Raw genomic sequence first — 15,936 nt, 5'->3', positions numbered from 1 at the left:
GGGTATTGGAGGTCAAGAAAGGCCGGCTCGAGACGGACGGGTGCGGGGGCGCTTACCTCGGAGGCCTTCCTGCCCAGCAGCAGGTAGGTGGCGGTGATCTCGTCGTACTTCATCTTGGCCAGAGACTCCTGGATCTCGTCCAGGTTGTAGCCCATGCCCACCATCACATCTGCGCACAAATTGCAGCGGCTTTTTGTCTCCTTTGCACAAAATCATCAAAAGCCACGGCGGAGATTGTGTTCTTGGGATAAGGTGGTCCAGCGCGTTGTAAAATTTGGAATTTTTCAGGTCATCAAAATGCAACCCTCCCCCGGGGGAGCTCCTCAAAGACAGACTACTGGCAGAGTCTTTTGTGACTAAAGCGCCCAAGGTCAGTTTTAGACCAAATTTGGTCGCCATGTCTATCATGAGCCGATCCACAAAAAAAAGTCTCACTGGAAAAGAAACAGCAAGTCTGCTATTTTGCTTGTCTTCCCATTGGTTCGTTAGCGCACGCTAGGATTTGGGGAAAATTCAGTCCCAGGAGTTAGACATGCCGACCAGATTTCATGTTGCGAAGTGAATCAAGACTCGACCGGCAAAATAAAAAAAAAAAAAATTCACCCAATGGCACACCACGTCACACATTTTAGTTTGGCTCGCCAAAATCTTGCCAGTTCCATTTGGCAATATGACATTTGGTAGACTTGTCTATCGTTGAGTAGACAAAAAAGACGTTTTTTTTTTTTTTTTTTTTTGGGTTACCTATTCTCTTCTGATCAGTGATGTCCAGCTCGGGCTCGACGTAAGGCTTCAGCTCGTCGTCTTCGAATCCGGCATTGATCCATCGATCCTTCATGATTTGCTGCATCAAACAAAGAGTCAAAATCGTTTTTAGATTTCGGCGGTTGACATCCAATTCCAAATGTGTCCCCGACCAGTTGAGGTCCACGTTGTTTGTTTTGGCGTCCCGCCGATGAGATCAATGTCTCGGGGAGATTTTTTTTAATCAGCCAGCAGGACAACTAATGATCATCGATCCTGCTCGGACGCGGAGCGAACCGCGTTACGGCCTGCTGCGCGACCGCCACACGCCGGTCAGGACCGCACGCGGGGCTCTTACATTTATCAGTAGGAGGAAAAGGAAAAAAATAAAAAATAAATCTTGTTCTCAAATCATCATTAAACCGAATCACATAAATGCCATAAAAAAAATTATATTTCAGTGCTTTTTGGTGTCATGGCTAGTTGAAAAATGTTTCATTCCTTTCTTCAACATGTTCCAAATATCTGGGACACACACCAAAATGTAGGTAAAAAAAAAAAAAATGTAGACAGTCACAATACGGTATCTATTGAATTTTGGAAAATACAGCCAACCGTACTTTTTTTTTTTTTTTTTTAAGGAGTAATATGGAAATTCAAGTGTACAAAGTTTGTATTATTGCACAAATGTATTTCTGACAATCGCGGTTCAACAGAAAATTGAACAAAATAAAACCCCCAAAATTATTTTATCCCAATAAAGTTTGATTTGGGATGAAAAGAAAAATCCTGACATATCAAACAAAGTCAAAATTTAAGGGGGGGGGGGGTAAGGTTTTCATTTGATGAATAGTGAACGCAGCTTATCAGAACCCGTTTCTCAAACGTGACATTTTTCCTCATTGGATTCCGACTACGCGGACGCAAAACAAGACAAGACGACGTTGCGGACATCGGGAAAGAATTGGGAGCTTGGGATCGGGAGTCGGGGTAGCGCGCGTGGGGGGGCGGGGCCGCAGACGACATCCTCGGGCGGAAAGAAAGCGCGGCGGCCTATTTGGGTTGCGGGTGTCCTCCCTCACCTCGAGAGTACCGCGTTTGGCCGGGTTGAGCACCAGGAAGCGCTTGAGGAGGTTCTCGCAGTCGGTGGACATATAGAAGGGGATGCGGTACTTCCCTCGCAGCACGCGCTCGCGGAGCTCCTGCGGAGGTCGGCGGGGAAAGTCAGTGCCGTTTGCCGCCGCCGTGGCGCCCGCCGGCGCGCCGCTCGCGTCTCACCTTCAGATTCTGCCCGTCGAAGGGCAGCGAGCCGCTGACGAGCGTGTAGAGGATGACGCCCAGGCTCCAGACGTCCACCTCGGGCCCGTCGTACTTTTTGCCCTGGAAGAGTTCGGGCGCGGCGTACGGCGGCGAGCCGCAGAAGGTGTCCAGCTTGTTGCCCAGCGTGAACTCGTTGCTGAAGCCGAAGTCGGCGATCTTGATGTTCATGTCGGCGTCCAGCAGCAGGTTCTCCGCCTGAAGACGGCAAACGGAGGGAAGGCCACTTTGGGGGGGGGGGGGTGTCACAACATTCTCGTCGACCAGTGCGCCGCATCATCCGCAGGGCTGTTCCTAATATTTTGCCCCTCCTTCAAAGGCAAAACTTTGCGGGTTTCACTCGGACATTTTCCGACCGGCGGAGACATTTTGCTCATTTTAACCCCGCTGATGAGGATCAGGGTTTGCAGATGGTTCGTGGCAAAAAAAAAAAATGGTTGCTCAACTTTTGGGGAGGTTATCGGCTGGGTGTGCTCACCTTGAGGTCTCGGTGGACGATGTGCTTCTGGTGGCAGTACTGCACCGCCGACACAATCTGCAACAGGAACAAAATGAGCCCTTCACAGTCGTGCTGTCATTTAAAAAAAAAAATTTTAATCAACAGGGTCTCCTCAGAGGTTGACTTCAGCGGCGCTTGATTGGGGCTGCTGACGGCGGCGCCCCGCCTGGCGCAGAGGTGCCAAAGCAGAACACTCGGAGGCGGCACGTACCTGTCGAAATTTAGCTCTGGCTTCTTTTTCCTTCATTCTTCCATGCGCTACCAGGTAGTCGAAGACCTCTCCTACAAGCAGCAGCACACAGGAAACGCAGATGAGGACAAGATGGCAGCAGCAGCGTGCGTTTGCCGCACGTGGAGCCTCCCCGAAAGGGCACAAGCTGCGGCTGACAAACGTGAGCCAATCGACTTCAGAAATACATTCAGAATAAATACCCGCCCCGCGACTAAAACAGCTCGACTTTGACCCGGGTTAGTCGGAGGCATTTTTAATGGCGGGCTGACTCCCGTTTAAAACGAGTCTAAAAGCGAGTGGCTAATTCTGAACTCTACGTGCAACGATTAGTCGCCCGTGAACCGATGAACAAATTCATTTCCACTCCTTCGACTCCTGATGAATCAGCGAGAGCATTTTAAAGTCAAAGTTGTCCAATAAGACAAAGGTCTGCTTTTACTTTGATAAGACTCCATGTTACAGACCAAAACTGCTTCGTGGATCATCATCAATTTATGTTTGCGCAGTTTTGGCACAAGGAATTTTTTCTTTTTAATGTTTTGATCCGATTCATCCATGTATCCAATGAATAAATTGATACATCTATTAAAATAATTGCCAGCGAGGGGCCTATTCTAAAGCCACGCTGCTGAAGGGTGTGCACACTTATGCAACTTCATTACCTGTAAATGATTTATCCCGCTCCGCCCCCCCCCCCTTTTTAATCACAAAAACCTGTTCCAAGGAGTTCCAAGGGCGAAGAAAAAGCACAAGTTGGACGCGGCGAGCGACGCGGGTTCGCACAGACCAGTCGACTCGTCCGAACGGGGTAATGGTCTCATTTCAATGCCACAGAGGAGCCGGCGTCCCAAGTCCAATGGGAGCCAACGCTCCTATTGACTTGACGTCCGAGTAACGCGATCAGAGCGGGCCGTCGCCTCGGGAGATAATCGCATTGGCTGCGCCCGACGCGACCTTCCCCCGCTAATCGATGGGGCGAGCGTGCGGGCGCATGCGATGAGGGAAGCGTTCCGAAGAGCGACGCTCGCAAAAGACTTGACGGGACTTCCGAGTGAATTCGCGCTCACCTCCGCTGGCGTACTCCATGACCAGGTAGAGCGTCCTCTCCGTCTCGATCACCTCAAACAGCTTGACTGCCGGGAGGCACAACCACAGGGCACATAGCTTGAGTGCGCGCGCGGACATGAACGGGCGGGAGAGCGGCTAGAAATAGACTCCAGGGTGGAAATGGAAGACGAGCAAGCAGAGAATGTACAGCAGCTCCAAAATAAACTTTTTCGGTCCATCAAAATAATATTGAGGTTCCCCCCCATGTTGAACGCAATCTATTCAATAAAAATATTAAATAGAAGAAAACGTTCGAAATAAGCTTAAATAAATACACGGTAACATTCTCCGTTTTGATCCGTAAGTCGCAGTGTCCCATCGCCGGTGAGCTATTTTTAGAACAGAGCAGTGGGCGACTCGTGCTGTCCTTGGGGCTAACTAATGCCCGCTGGCACCATATTTTGATTTTTTTTCTCTTCTTTTTTCCATTTTTGGGGTGTCTAGCACGCTCCCTCCTTGGTGCGTAACTGCTCGCGGAGAGAGAAGAAAAAAAAAAAAAGTTGGAGACAACCAATTTGAAAGATGCGGCTTGTTTACTCGCATATGCCAGCAGCCAATCACATTGTGCTCTGCCTAGATGCTCCGCCCCCCCCCCAAAAAAAGCAGCCAGTACTTTTTTTTAATGAATGGTCCAATTAATTAGATATTGGAATTTTATCCTGCCAAATATCAGAATCATCCTCAAACCGAGTGAGTCAAACGATCATCGCGCTGCTCGTAACGACAGAGCGTGTTACAGTGTCACTTCGGACCGGATTTTCTTTCTTTGCGGTTCTTTTTTTTTTAGTACAAAAACATGGAGGAGGAGTGGAAAAGCGGACGTGCGTCAGAGGCGCCCTTACCAATGTTGGGATGATTCAAGATCTTCATTATTCGGACTTCTCTGAAGAGCTGAAAAGCAAAGACAAAGTGAGCGGCATGAACGCTCCGCGATTCAATTTCAAGGTTTTTTTTTTTGGGTGCATAAAAAAAAACAAAAAAAAAAAAAACAACTTGTATGGTCTCGATATGTATGGGATCCAGGACGCAAGACCTCCTCCAGAATGTTTGGAGGATGAGGGTGACGCGAATTGCTGATTTTAATCCCACTGCGACAATCACACCAAAGCCCCCCCGCCCCCCTTTTCTTTTTTTTTTTTGCACACCACCGGAGGTTGCTCTTCACTTGACACCGCCGGTCAAAGCCAGCTCGCCGTCGGCGTGCGAGAGGGAACAGAGGGGAAGCCGCAGCGAGGGTTTCAAATTTTTTTGCCCGGGTGTTGAGAAGCAACATTGGAAGAGACGGACGGGTGATAAGACAACGCCGCTGCACCCGCACAGGACATCCTCCAATTGTTGAGCGCACAAAACAGGGAAGTCATCAGTAATCCGGCCGAGGGCTGGCCGGCCGATTATGGTCAAAGTAATAATCACGACTGTTTTGGATTGAGATTGAAACGACTATTTTTAAAAACAACCAATCATTGATTTCAAAACCAACTATTTGCCTGGCTGACAGATTCTGGCACCTGGGGGGTTATATTTGGTGGCGTGTCGTGTGCAAATGTGTGCTGGTGTGACCCCCCCCCCACAATTTTTTTTTTTTGCGTCTTTTTCTCACGTACAGACACCAAATGAGCGGGATGAAGTCAGGCCGCAATTTTCAGGGAGCGCAGCAGATGTGAACAAAAGGTCCAATCCAGGGGATTAGCGTGCAGGCGGCTTCAATCTGCGGTGACGCCGGTCTCTCTCTCTCTCTCTCTCTCGGGGATTTGTCAACTCTTCATCAGCCCGACGCGCCACGATGAGGAGGGCGCAACTCGTGCGTATTTATAGCCGCGCGTGAGAGCGATTTCACCTTTTCAAGTCTTTCAAGACGGCGCCGACTTCTTAAAATAAACACAGGAGGAAAATCAAGCATCCCGGCGTTTTGTGTGGATGTCATGCGCTCCGCTGCCATGCTTGTGTGCGTTTTTTTTTTGGGGGGGGGCTCTGACACACAAACGGTTCCAAATCAATGGCGCTTTGGAAAAACTGATGGAAAACCACCGGCGGGCTGGCCGAGGGGAAAGCGGGGCCACCGGAAGGGGGGCGGGGCCACGGCATGGCGCCGTCCCCGGTAGCGGGGGTGGCGGCGCGGCAGACACGAGGTGACCGGACATCTAACGCGATCATCGCCATGACCGCCACAGAGTGAAGGCAAATAACGACATTCATTGCAGCTCCGTTATTCCGAAACGAAGGCCCCTCCCTCTCGCTGTCGGCTCATTACCTTCTGAAGACTGTTGGGGTTGAGGCTTGGGAAAAACTGATGGAAAACCACCGGCGGGCTGGCCGAGGGGAAAGCGGGGCCACCGGAAGGGGGGCGGGGCCACGGCATGGCGCCGTCCCCGGTAGCGGGGGTTGGCACCGCGGCAGACACGTGGTGACCGGACATCTAACGCGATCATCGCCATGACCGCCACAGAGTGAAGGCAAATAACGACATTCATTGCAGCTCCGTTATTCCGAAACGAAGGCCCCTCCCTCTCGCTGTCGGCTCATTACCTTCTGAAGACTGTTGGGGTTGAGCTGCGTCTTGTCGATGATTTTAATGGCCACCTGCAGCGCAGAAAGCAACAAGAAAGGAAAGAAATTCACGTGTGGAAAGACAAAAAGAAAACAAAACGTTGGCGACACCCTGAGACGGCGCGAATTGTCGTGGCCGCAGTCGCCATTTCATGACAAGAAGGATGACAATCGTGAAGAGGCGGTCGTGGGGGACAACCTCCATTTGATTGACGTCGGATGAGGCTAAAGAAGGCCGCGGGAGTGTTTGCGCTTACCTCTCTGCCGGTGAGGATGTGACGAGCCAACTTGACCTTGGCGAAGTTGCCCTTGCCGATGGTCTTGAGCAGGCGGTAGTTGCCCACGTGCGGCTGCTGCGGCTCTTCGGAGCTGCGCGAGCGCAACCCCGAGCGGGACGAGCGCGAGCCGGCGACTTCCTGTCGGCCATTGCCGTGAGAGGACGTGTGCTGCGGGGAAGGGAGCCAACGCGTCCGCCGTTAATCCACAACGCCGGCAAAACGGGGATGATCGTGACTATTATTTCTGTGACAGCCGGTGCGAGTTAACGATGGCAAGGAGTTCCCAAATAATACCGTAGAGGGACATCAGAGCTTAGTTACGCTTTTATTTTGAAGTCGTTACGCCGGCAGCGTGTCGCGGCGTAGGAGCTGACTTGACTCGTTTCCCAGCCTGTGTTTGGGGCGTCGGTAATTGCCGTCACAAACTCTTGCTGCCCAAGACAACAGCGCAACCTTGTCTCGAAATAACGTTCAAATCGCTAATGGGAGGGCGATTGAAAAAGCAATCCAATCGGACCAAAGTCGCCAACACAAACGGGTGAGCGGGTGTGAGAATTGGGAGCGTTGTTGTGGAAGTCAACCTGATTAGTGTGCTTGCGTGTCTGAGCGGTCGTGTGACCGTGGCTGCCGGCGGCAGTTCTCACCACACATTGATTTTTCTGGGACAAAGTAAAAACCGGATGGAGGTCAGTCCGTGCGGAAACGTGACCCCGCCACACGGAATTTTGAGGAGCGCTGAGAGTCCTGGAGAGTCTTTGGGTCTGCAAGTGCTGAACATGTCGGTTCACTAAATAACCAATTAATACACAAACATCATTTTAGGCGACATTTTAGTCTGGCCGGCATCTTTTTTTTTTTGTGTTTTTTTTAACTCACGAGGCCGCAGTGCCTCCTGGACGCGCGTCAGCCCGTCATGTCGCTGAACGACTGACCATGACCCGACGTCCACGACCGCCGCCAACTTCTTCGACTCTGCTCTCAACTTCCCCACAGATAAATAGTGCAGGCCAGGCCAGGAAGGAGGGAGGGAGGTAGGAGGGGGGTGGTTGGGGGTCCTAATTATCTCTGTGCATCAAGCCAGCGACAGGCTGTCAACTGTGGTGGTAAAGTGGCCTTTCAGAATAAAAGTATGACTTTGATTGGCCGTCATCTTGGAAAATTTTTCATTTTTTTCCAGGGCAGCCAGTGTTTTGTTTTGTCTTTGTGAGGAAGATCGGCTCCCGCTGGCCCCCCATCTCATGCCTCTAATTGAATTTTCTAATTAATTAATTGTTTCTGAACGCATCACGTCCTGAATCAAACTGGCCAATCACAGACTGCGGGGACAGAAGGCGGCGTAACCGAGGGGATGCCTTTAGGGTTGTCGCAATCCAGTATTTTTAATTTTTAATTTTTTTTGAATCAATTACATTGGGCAACAGCTAAAGTACAGAAATGCTCTCCCTTGTGGGCAAGGAGAGCTTTCCATTTTGCAGGGACATCTGCATCGACCAAAACTCAATGTTTCTATTTCAGCTTGAAGGCGACCACTTCCTGTCATTCCCGTTGAAAGTTCCCGATTGAGAAATAATCTGGATCCTCCTGATGGGGGGCAGGGGGGTGGGGGTTGTAAATGTCTGGCACAAAGGAAAAAGACGCGTCGCAGACGTACGGCGCACCTTCCTCTACTGCGTCGCGCAGTTTCCAAACCGCGCAATTATGGAATCAGCAACTATAACCACTTATAACTAATAGCGTAATTGCTTCCGTTATTTTTCACTTACTGCCAAAAGACATTTTAAAAAATAAAATAAATAACTCCGTGTTTTGTTTTGCCTTCACGTCTGCATAGATCATCAATCAAAATGTAATCAAGGCCAAAAATGCGAAAAAATGATTGAAGTCATTCTGCTATTATGAGGCTAACACTTGACACGTTTTCTTGAAGCAGTTTAACACCCAAAGGTAGCTGAAACCTTTTCAGAGTCCAACAGAACCATCAGCTGTGATCAATTTAAACAGAAGTCTTTGTGCACCACAGGAACGCTATCCTGAAACGATGACGTTTCGGAGGGCCATTGCACAATCGGATGCAGGAACTATTGGCTAAATTTAGCCGCACGTCACTTACCAGGAGCCAAAAAGTGAGATAGCACCTGGACTTTAAAGCAGCTCCAGAAATGACATGTAGACCAAAAATGTACCCTGGAATTTAAGGTGGCTTCTGCAGCACTTCCGATTGGAAACTTGGCTTATCAGGAATGACAAACGGCACGGACTCAAAAGCTCCTGGAATTTCATTTCTGGCTCATCTTTTTATTTAAGCGGTAATGCTTCGGATTCCACATGTGGTTCAGAAACTATACGCTTCATTTATTGGCCAATACTGTTGCATATTTTCATCACCAGTGCCAGGATTTAAAGCACTTGTGTGTAAATTGCTAATACCTGTTCCTTTAATGCTCAAAAACATAGATATCATCAAAAAAATAACACTGTAATTTCAAGAAAATGTATTCTTAAAATAAATACAAAGCGTTTTATTCTGACAAGCCAGGTCGGAAGTGCGTGCGAAGACGTGTCGCGCTTGTTTTGAGCAGTGAGTCAGGCAGGGTGCTTTCTGTTGGTCACCAGTGGGCTCGATTCAGACGTTCGTCTTCCGAATCCGACTGGTCGAGGCCCCTGATTGACAGACCACGTAGCCAATCGGAAGCCAGAACACAATCTTCTCTGTCTCCTGCCAAGCCAACAGGCAAAGTAGTGTCTTGTAGTTTTGTTCGTCTGGGGCCTAAAGTGCTCCCAACGCGTCCCAAATAAGCAACGAGCGCTCCAAAACTTGACACCGGCATACCGCCAGGATAACTGTGACAACACCCCCTCCCCCCAAAAAACACGCAAAGAGTACACACCGAACAGGAATGGGGGGCCACTTTGGGCAGGCCGAAGAGGAAGCCGATTTGTTTACGAAATGTGTGCGAAAGAACAATACGTGAGGATTCCGTCCGATAAACGCAATAAAATAGGTGCAAAGAGAGTCCTCGCATCACAAACGGCTACTCACACTCTCGGTGGCCTTCTCGTTGACGGTGGGCAAAGGGCTTTTGGTGGACATGATGTTTCAAGCGACGGCAAGCAGCCCGCGATCCGGTGACACCTCGTTCGATCCCGCGGCGGCGGAAGAGGGCCACAGTCGCATGGATCTCCGACCAAGTGGTGAAGCAACACTTTGGAGTTGCTCACAAGGGGCAAAAAAAGCAAAACGCTCGTTATACCAAGTCTTCCCGGGGCCCGTCGGAGCGAAGTGAACTCGGCCAACGTTGACGGAGGCGCTGCTCGGTCACCACTTCCAAAAAAAAAAAAAAAAAGCCCCAAAAAACGCCCCGGTTTTTTTTCCGCTCTCAAGTCAGCCTAGCAGCGACGAGTCATGTCCTCCAATGCCAGGCGGCGGCGGTATGTCGTCGGGCGGAAGGGATTCAAACGGGTTCAACGGTATAAATCCTCGCCGTCGGCTCGGTTCGGTCCATGGCGGGCCGCCCAAAGTGGACGAGGAGCTCGATGGGATGATTTAGGTGCGACCAAAATGGCTACGAGTGCTCGGCGGCTGGGCTGGATTACGAGGCGTTTAAGGACCTCGCCCGGGCTCCGACAAAGCAGTTTTCGTAAACACCATATTAAACACTAAAACCAATAAAAACGAAACTAAAACGAAGCATTTTCACAACAGTACAACCTAACAGTCTTGTCTCTAAAAAATAATTGAAACTGAATGTCAAAATGAAATAAAAACTAACCGCAGTGAAAAATGGCCAACAATTACAACCCTTGTCCTGACCCCTTCAAATCATTTCAACGTAAATTCCCCACCCGATTCGTTTCGGGAACTTTTTAATTCCCCAAACTCGCCAAAGTTTCCAAATAAAATAAAAACAGTGAGATTTTAAAACAAAACGAAGCATTTTCACAACAGTACAACCTAACAGTCTTGTCTCTAAAAAATAATTGAAACTGAATGTCAAAATGAAATAAAAACTAACCGCAGTGAAAAATGGCCAACAATTACAACCCTTGTCCTGACCCCTTCAAATCATTTCAACGTAAATTCCCCACCCGATTCGTTTCGGGAACTTTTTAATTCCCCAAACTCGCCAAAGTTTCCAAATAAAATAAAAACAGTGAGATTTTAAAACTGGGATTAGGCATTAATATTTGGGTATTGGACTGGGCTGTGTTGTGTCAACGTGCTTGTCAGCATCCCATTGAAGAAACCGTCCTAAGTACAAGCGCTCACCGTGAACCGTTGAAGCAGTCACCACGGTTCATTTCCGACGGCACCTGAATGGAGCATCGCTGTGAACCAGCTGAACGGGAGGGGCGGAGGTCCTCAAGCGGAAGTCAGCAAACTGGCTGACCTTCTGGCTCCCGCTCGCTAGTCAAACTCCTGTGCTCTGTCAACGCTTACCTCAAGCTTCCAACACCACAAGTGTGTGTTATTTTACATGCGGGATCAGTACAGACGAGCACAGGGTGTCGAAGAAGGCCCGGGGATAAACTAATGTTCACACAGTACAATAGTGTCGTGTTGTGATGTGATTTTACAGGAACGTGCAGTCGGGGGAAGCAGAGCCTCACACGCACATTAAGAGGGAAAAAAAAAAAGTTATACTGCTCAATACATTTTTTACGTTTTAATCAGAGATGTACAGAAACTTTTCTAGGTGATTTTTTGTGTGCGCCCCATTTCCAAATATGCCCAGCACGAGCTTTTAATACAAAAAATATGCAGCATGGTAATGCATTTAGAAATATTTATGAATTAAGAGTAACGTTCAGCAAGACGTGATTTTTTTTTTGGGGGGGGGGGGTATGTGGTGGCCCACTGTACCGAAAAATGTTCAATTTCACGCGTCTGGCATTGGCCTTAATCATTTCGAATACAATAATGGGCATTATTACATAGACCCTGATCAAATACATTAGTAGGTTCCAAGTGTGGCAGTCTGCAAACTGAATTTGCACAATCCCTTCAGAAAAAAAAAAGCACAACAGAGCAACAGCACCATCTACTGGTAAAACTCCTGCACGGCTATGAGGAAGTGTCATCATCTCCCAAGCATTCTAACTTTGCATAGCCAGGCTTGTGGGTTTAATTTTTGTTACATTTACTTTTGCTGATCGATTTAAACTGCAGACAAAGGGTGAGGGGGGGGGGGCACACAGGAACCCAACCTCCACACTGAAGGGGGCGTATGAGCATGCAACCAGCGAGCTCGTGCACCCCCCATTGGTGGCCACAGATGTCTTTGGCAAGAGAATAAAGATATTTCCCTGAAAATGTAATCAAGATATAAAAAAAAATTAATCCAAAGTAAAAAAAAAAAAAAAAAAACAACATTTTTTGTCTACACTTTTCAGTCGGTAAATATGTCATCCAGTATTTCCATCATGCAAAATATTTCACTTCCTAGTGTGCGGCTTTCCTCCTGGGCAACTAGTAAGCAGTCAGTGAACGCAGTGGTTGTGGATAGCAAAACATTCATTTTCTTTATTGACTGGAAAAATACGAGGGACCAAAAAAAAGTGCACCGCAATGACCCCCAAAAAACAGGCCCGATTCAAATCCGCCCCGTCATATTTCAAGGCTCGGACGCGCGCCGGCGTGACGTAAGAGTGGCTGTGCAGTCGGTTAGCTTAGGGCGCTAGGTTACGTGAACATGCCTCAAAGCAAGGGGTGGGGTCGGGGGTGAGTAGGGTGTTGTTGACAGGGTGGCAAGATTTCATGAGTTCAGCCATTTCAAAATCGTGAGTCAAAGCCACAAAAAAAAAACAAGAAAGAATCATTTTCATTAAGATTATTCTCTGAGCATCTCAGATAGCATCGATATCAATGTCTTCATCTTCCTTTTCCGGCTTTTCCATTTTCACCGTCTCCACTTTAAGCTCGCGGGCCGAAGAGGAATAAACCACCTGTTGGGCAGAGGGCGGGGCAAAGCTTACAAAACTTGATACCACATGAAAATACATTTCATGATTTTTTTTTTCTAAGGGCTTCTATGCAAGATTTTGTAAATGCACTTCAAATGAATGAAACTCGCATACATTTTTACCTTGAGCATTGATTCAAATGTGACAATTTCCAAAGCGTAATTTGATTCGCCATTTGGCATTGAATTGTTGACTGAATACAACATATAAAATGAACTTTGAATACACAAAGACTTTAATCAGAGCGTCTTGAGAGAGCAACATAGTTGGGGGGGATGCAAAGGCACCTAACCGTGCCCACCGGATCTTGTTGGACTTTGGCCGTCATCGGTGGCAGTGCATGAATTCAACCCAACGCGAGCGAGCGCACGGCGACGCCATTACCTCGACGTTCTCGTCATCCTCCTCGTCGTCCTGGTCGCTGCCCTCGCTCTCCTCCTCGGCCTCCTTCAGCCACTTGATGAACGGCGCCGCCTTGGCGTGGATCTCTTTGGCCAGCTCCTTGGAGACGTACTTCTTGGAAACCTGCAGGCAGCCAAACAAACAAACAAAAAAAAAAAAATCGACAAGGTGAGCTCGGTGTGGCGATGAAGGAAACCTGCGCTGGCGCCATCACCTTCTCGGCCCAGGCGAAGATGACGTCCTCCTCCAGGAGGTCGGCGTCGTACAAGTCTTTGAGGATGATAGGAACTCTCTGCAGCAGCTGCACTTGGTGCAATTTCACCACGCACTCAAAGCCTCCCAGCAGGTACTTCTGGGCCTTCTTGTTGTTGTGGCAGAACTACAAAAAAAAGCAAAAAAACAAAACCATAAGCCCGAATTCATCATGAAGCTTGCTCAAGTTCACCGTTGTTCCTGCATAGAGCATTTCAGACCAATCTCGGGTCACCGCAGAACCAAACATTTGATTTAAGCCATGTAGATTGAAGCTGGCATCTTTTTAAAAATGCAGCCCTGAAGTCGCTCCTTGAAGCGCCCAACGGCAGCGAAAGACATTTTCTTTATGAAACACTCATGTCACAGCACGGCTCAATCCGAGGCGGCGAAAGGCGAGCGAGGTTCGGACGCACCCGCAGGAAGTGTCGCTTGTACTTCTTGAGCTGCTCGCGGATGTTCTCGTCAAAGAGCAGCTCGCTGAGGATGAGCGGGCCCATGGCCTTCACGTCCAGACGCTCGGCCTCGGCCAGGATCTCCTTGTCGGCCGCGTCCACCGCGCCGCTCTCCTTCCTTTGCTAAGCGTGACGGCGACAATGACAGGCATCAGATGGCGTTTTTTTTTTTCTCCAAGCGGCTCTGGCGTGGCTTCACAAAATAAAAGCGTTCCGGGTTGAGACTTTCTACGCCTGATTCATATAGCAGTGGTGTGCTGAAGGCAAGTTTGTGTTCTGACAAGTCAGCAGGTTCTAGCGCATGCATGATTGGTGCGCCAGTACTTCTTTCTGCCTCAACACACCCCCCCCCACCCACCCACAACGATATTTTGGCCTGTTTTATTGCCTCTCCAACTTCCACCCATCGAGCTGCGGTGACGCATCCCATTTTTATTAAGTCATCAAGTATTTACTTTTTTTTTTAATGTAAAAATGCGCCGTGTGTAGTACTTGAATATTTGTATTGTATTTTTATTTATTTATTTTTTTACAATAAATTTCAACAATGTGCCCAAGAGGATTAAAAAAAAAAAAGGCGCAATGAACGCATGTACACGAACCACGATTCCCAGTGTGTCCTCATTTAGTGACAGGACTTGTCGTTGGCTGGGGTGCAACAATTAATTAATAACCACTATCAATTAGCAAATCGACTCATTTGGTAAGTTTTTAACTTAAAATTGTCCGAATCCACGAAAGCGGCGGCCTTGTGGAATACAAAATAAAAAAGGGGCAACGAGGACGAGACTGACTTTGACAAAGTTGTAGAAGAGGTTGACTCTCTCCTCCAGAGGTTTCTCCAGATCCTCGCTGAGCGTCAAGTTCTTGGCGTGGTCGCTGATCTCCTCCATTCGCCTCCTCTGAGCCTCCTTGGTGGTCTCCTCCCCCCAGTCCTCATCGTCGTCGTCTCCATCCTGAAACGCGCGGAGACGTGAGCGAGAGACGCGAAAGCGCCCCCGCCCCACCCCGGGAAGGACGGCGAACGCACCACGGCGTCGGGAGCGTCAAAGTTCTCCTGGTTTCCTGCCTCTCCGCTTCCGGAGCCGTTCTCTTTGTCCTTCTTGCGGTTCTTCTTCTCTTTCTCCTTCTTGGCGGTGGTGGATCCGGTGTCGCTGGCCTCTGGCGCAGGAGAAGCAGCTTTGGAGTTCAAACGTGGTCAGCGGCGCGGATTCCAAGCGGATGGTCTCACCTGGTGGGTTTTTGAGGATGAAGGTGCAGAGTTTGTGCCTGGTGTCAAGCATGCCGCGGTAGCCGCACGCCTTGCAGGACGTGCCGATGGTTTGCTTCTTGGGATTCACGTTCTGTGAGGGGGGGGGGATACAAGTTGATTTTTTTGGGAGCGGCGGTCGCAGCGCGCGAGCTGGGCCGATCGTTTACCAGGTCGGTTTCTGGGTTGTCGCACTCGGCGCACAGCACAAACTTTCTGATGAACCCGTCCAGCATGTCCTGCAGCTTGTTGGCCTCGTGCGAGCCGTTGACGATGTAACGGTCATTTTTTGTATCGAACTGGGTTTGAGCGCCGAGTTCACAGCCAAAAAACTTGGTCGGGTCTGCCCAAGAGACAAAAGGCAAAAAGTCAAACACTCTGATTGTTTCAGTTCCGTGCTTTTTCTCTTGACTCCACTTTCTCTCCTTCAATAGGGAAGCCGTTCAGCACCCGCAAATACGTTCTTTTAATTTTTGTTGGGGTTGGGGGCCGCAAATGGCGTTGGAGTGTTCTTCTTCCACAGTATTAAAGCTCATTCAATGCCAAAGACGTTTTTCATGATTGCATTTTTAAACTGTTTGTTTTTTTTTCCCCTTCGCATTGTAGGATAAAAAAAGGTTTGAATATGGCTGACATTGAATGAGTCAAACATTTTTTGGGAGGTGCTTTGTGATGTGCCGATCTTTCGTCTTTGGGCTTTAAAGTCGTCCACGTATGTTGGCCTCCAGTCTGGACGACGTGCATTCGGAGCCAAACTCTTTACAAATGAAAATCAAGCAACGCACATGTTGGAGGCCTGTTCAGCGCCTTTGCAACATCGACCATGTTGACGATGACCGTCTTGATTCCATTCCCTTTTCCTTCCACCTGAAGAAAACCCACAAAGACAAAAT

The 15,936-nt window shown here is 48.8% G+C and overlaps 2 protein-coding genes and 1 long non-coding RNA gene across 4 annotated transcripts in view; all 3 read right to left on the bottom strand.

Annotated features, from left to right (window-relative positions):
* Nucleotides 1-10,332, bottom strand: part of mark3a (MAP/microtubule affinity-regulating kinase 3a) — a 17,938-nt gene extending 7,606 nt beyond the window's left edge. The window contains exons 1-11 of the mRNA XM_019877270.1: nt 9,765-10,332; nt 6,704-6,892; nt 6,426-6,479; nt 4,742-4,790; nt 3,860-3,925; nt 2,772-2,842; nt 2,540-2,596; nt 2,023-2,259; nt 1,827-1,946; nt 745-844; nt 39-169 (exon numbers count right to left, since the gene is read on the bottom strand). Coding sequence (XP_019732829.1) covers nt 39-169; nt 745-844; nt 1,827-1,946; nt 2,023-2,259; nt 2,540-2,596; nt 2,772-2,842; nt 3,860-3,925; nt 4,742-4,790; nt 6,426-6,479; nt 6,704-6,892; nt 9,765-9,815 — 1,125 coding nt within the window. The 5' untranslated portion in view covers nt 9,816-10,332. The remainder of the gene's footprint in view (nt 1-38; nt 170-744; nt 845-1,826; nt 1,947-2,022; nt 2,260-2,539; nt 2,597-2,771; nt 2,843-3,859; nt 3,926-4,741; nt 4,791-6,425; nt 6,480-6,703; nt 6,893-9,764) is intronic.
* LOC109520394 (uncharacterized) lies at nt 7,385-9,754 on the bottom strand. The gene is made up of 2 exons (XR_002169170.1): nt 8,255-9,754; nt 7,385-8,205 (listed from the first exon to the last, which is right to left on the bottom strand). It is a non-coding gene; the product is annotated as an uncharacterized LOC109520394 (long non-coding RNA).
* Nucleotides 10,333-12,338: 2,006 nt separating the features above from the next.
* Nucleotides 12,339-15,936, bottom strand: part of eif5 (eukaryotic translation initiation factor 5) — a 6,169-nt gene continuing 2,571 nt past the window's right edge. For both annotated transcript variants that reach the window (XM_019877547.1, XM_019877556.1), the window contains exons 4-12: nt 15,829-15,910; nt 15,214-15,386; nt 15,026-15,137; nt 14,825-14,955; nt 14,589-14,750; nt 13,756-13,917; nt 13,302-13,466; nt 13,070-13,210; nt 12,339-12,667 (exon numbers count right to left, since the gene is read on the bottom strand). In XM_019877547.1, the coding sequence (XP_019733106.1) occupies nt 12,569-12,667; nt 13,070-13,210; nt 13,302-13,466; nt 13,756-13,917; nt 14,589-14,750; nt 14,825-14,955; nt 15,026-15,137; nt 15,214-15,386; nt 15,829-15,910 (1,227 nt within the window). In that variant the 3' untranslated portion in view covers nt 12,339-12,568. The remainder of the gene's footprint in view (nt 12,668-13,069; nt 13,211-13,301; nt 13,467-13,755; nt 13,918-14,588; nt 14,751-14,824; nt 14,956-15,025; nt 15,138-15,213; nt 15,387-15,828; nt 15,911-15,936) is intronic.

The sequence above is a fragment of the Hippocampus comes genome, unplaced genomic scaffold, assembly GCF_001891065.2.
Source record: "Hippocampus comes isolate QL1 unplaced genomic scaffold, H_comes_QL1_v1.1 scaffold295, whole genome shotgun sequence".
Lineage (NCBI taxonomy): Eukaryota > Metazoa > Chordata > Actinopteri > Syngnathiformes > Syngnathidae > Hippocampus > Hippocampus comes.
This window is presented reverse-complemented; position numbering and strand designations above follow the sequence as displayed.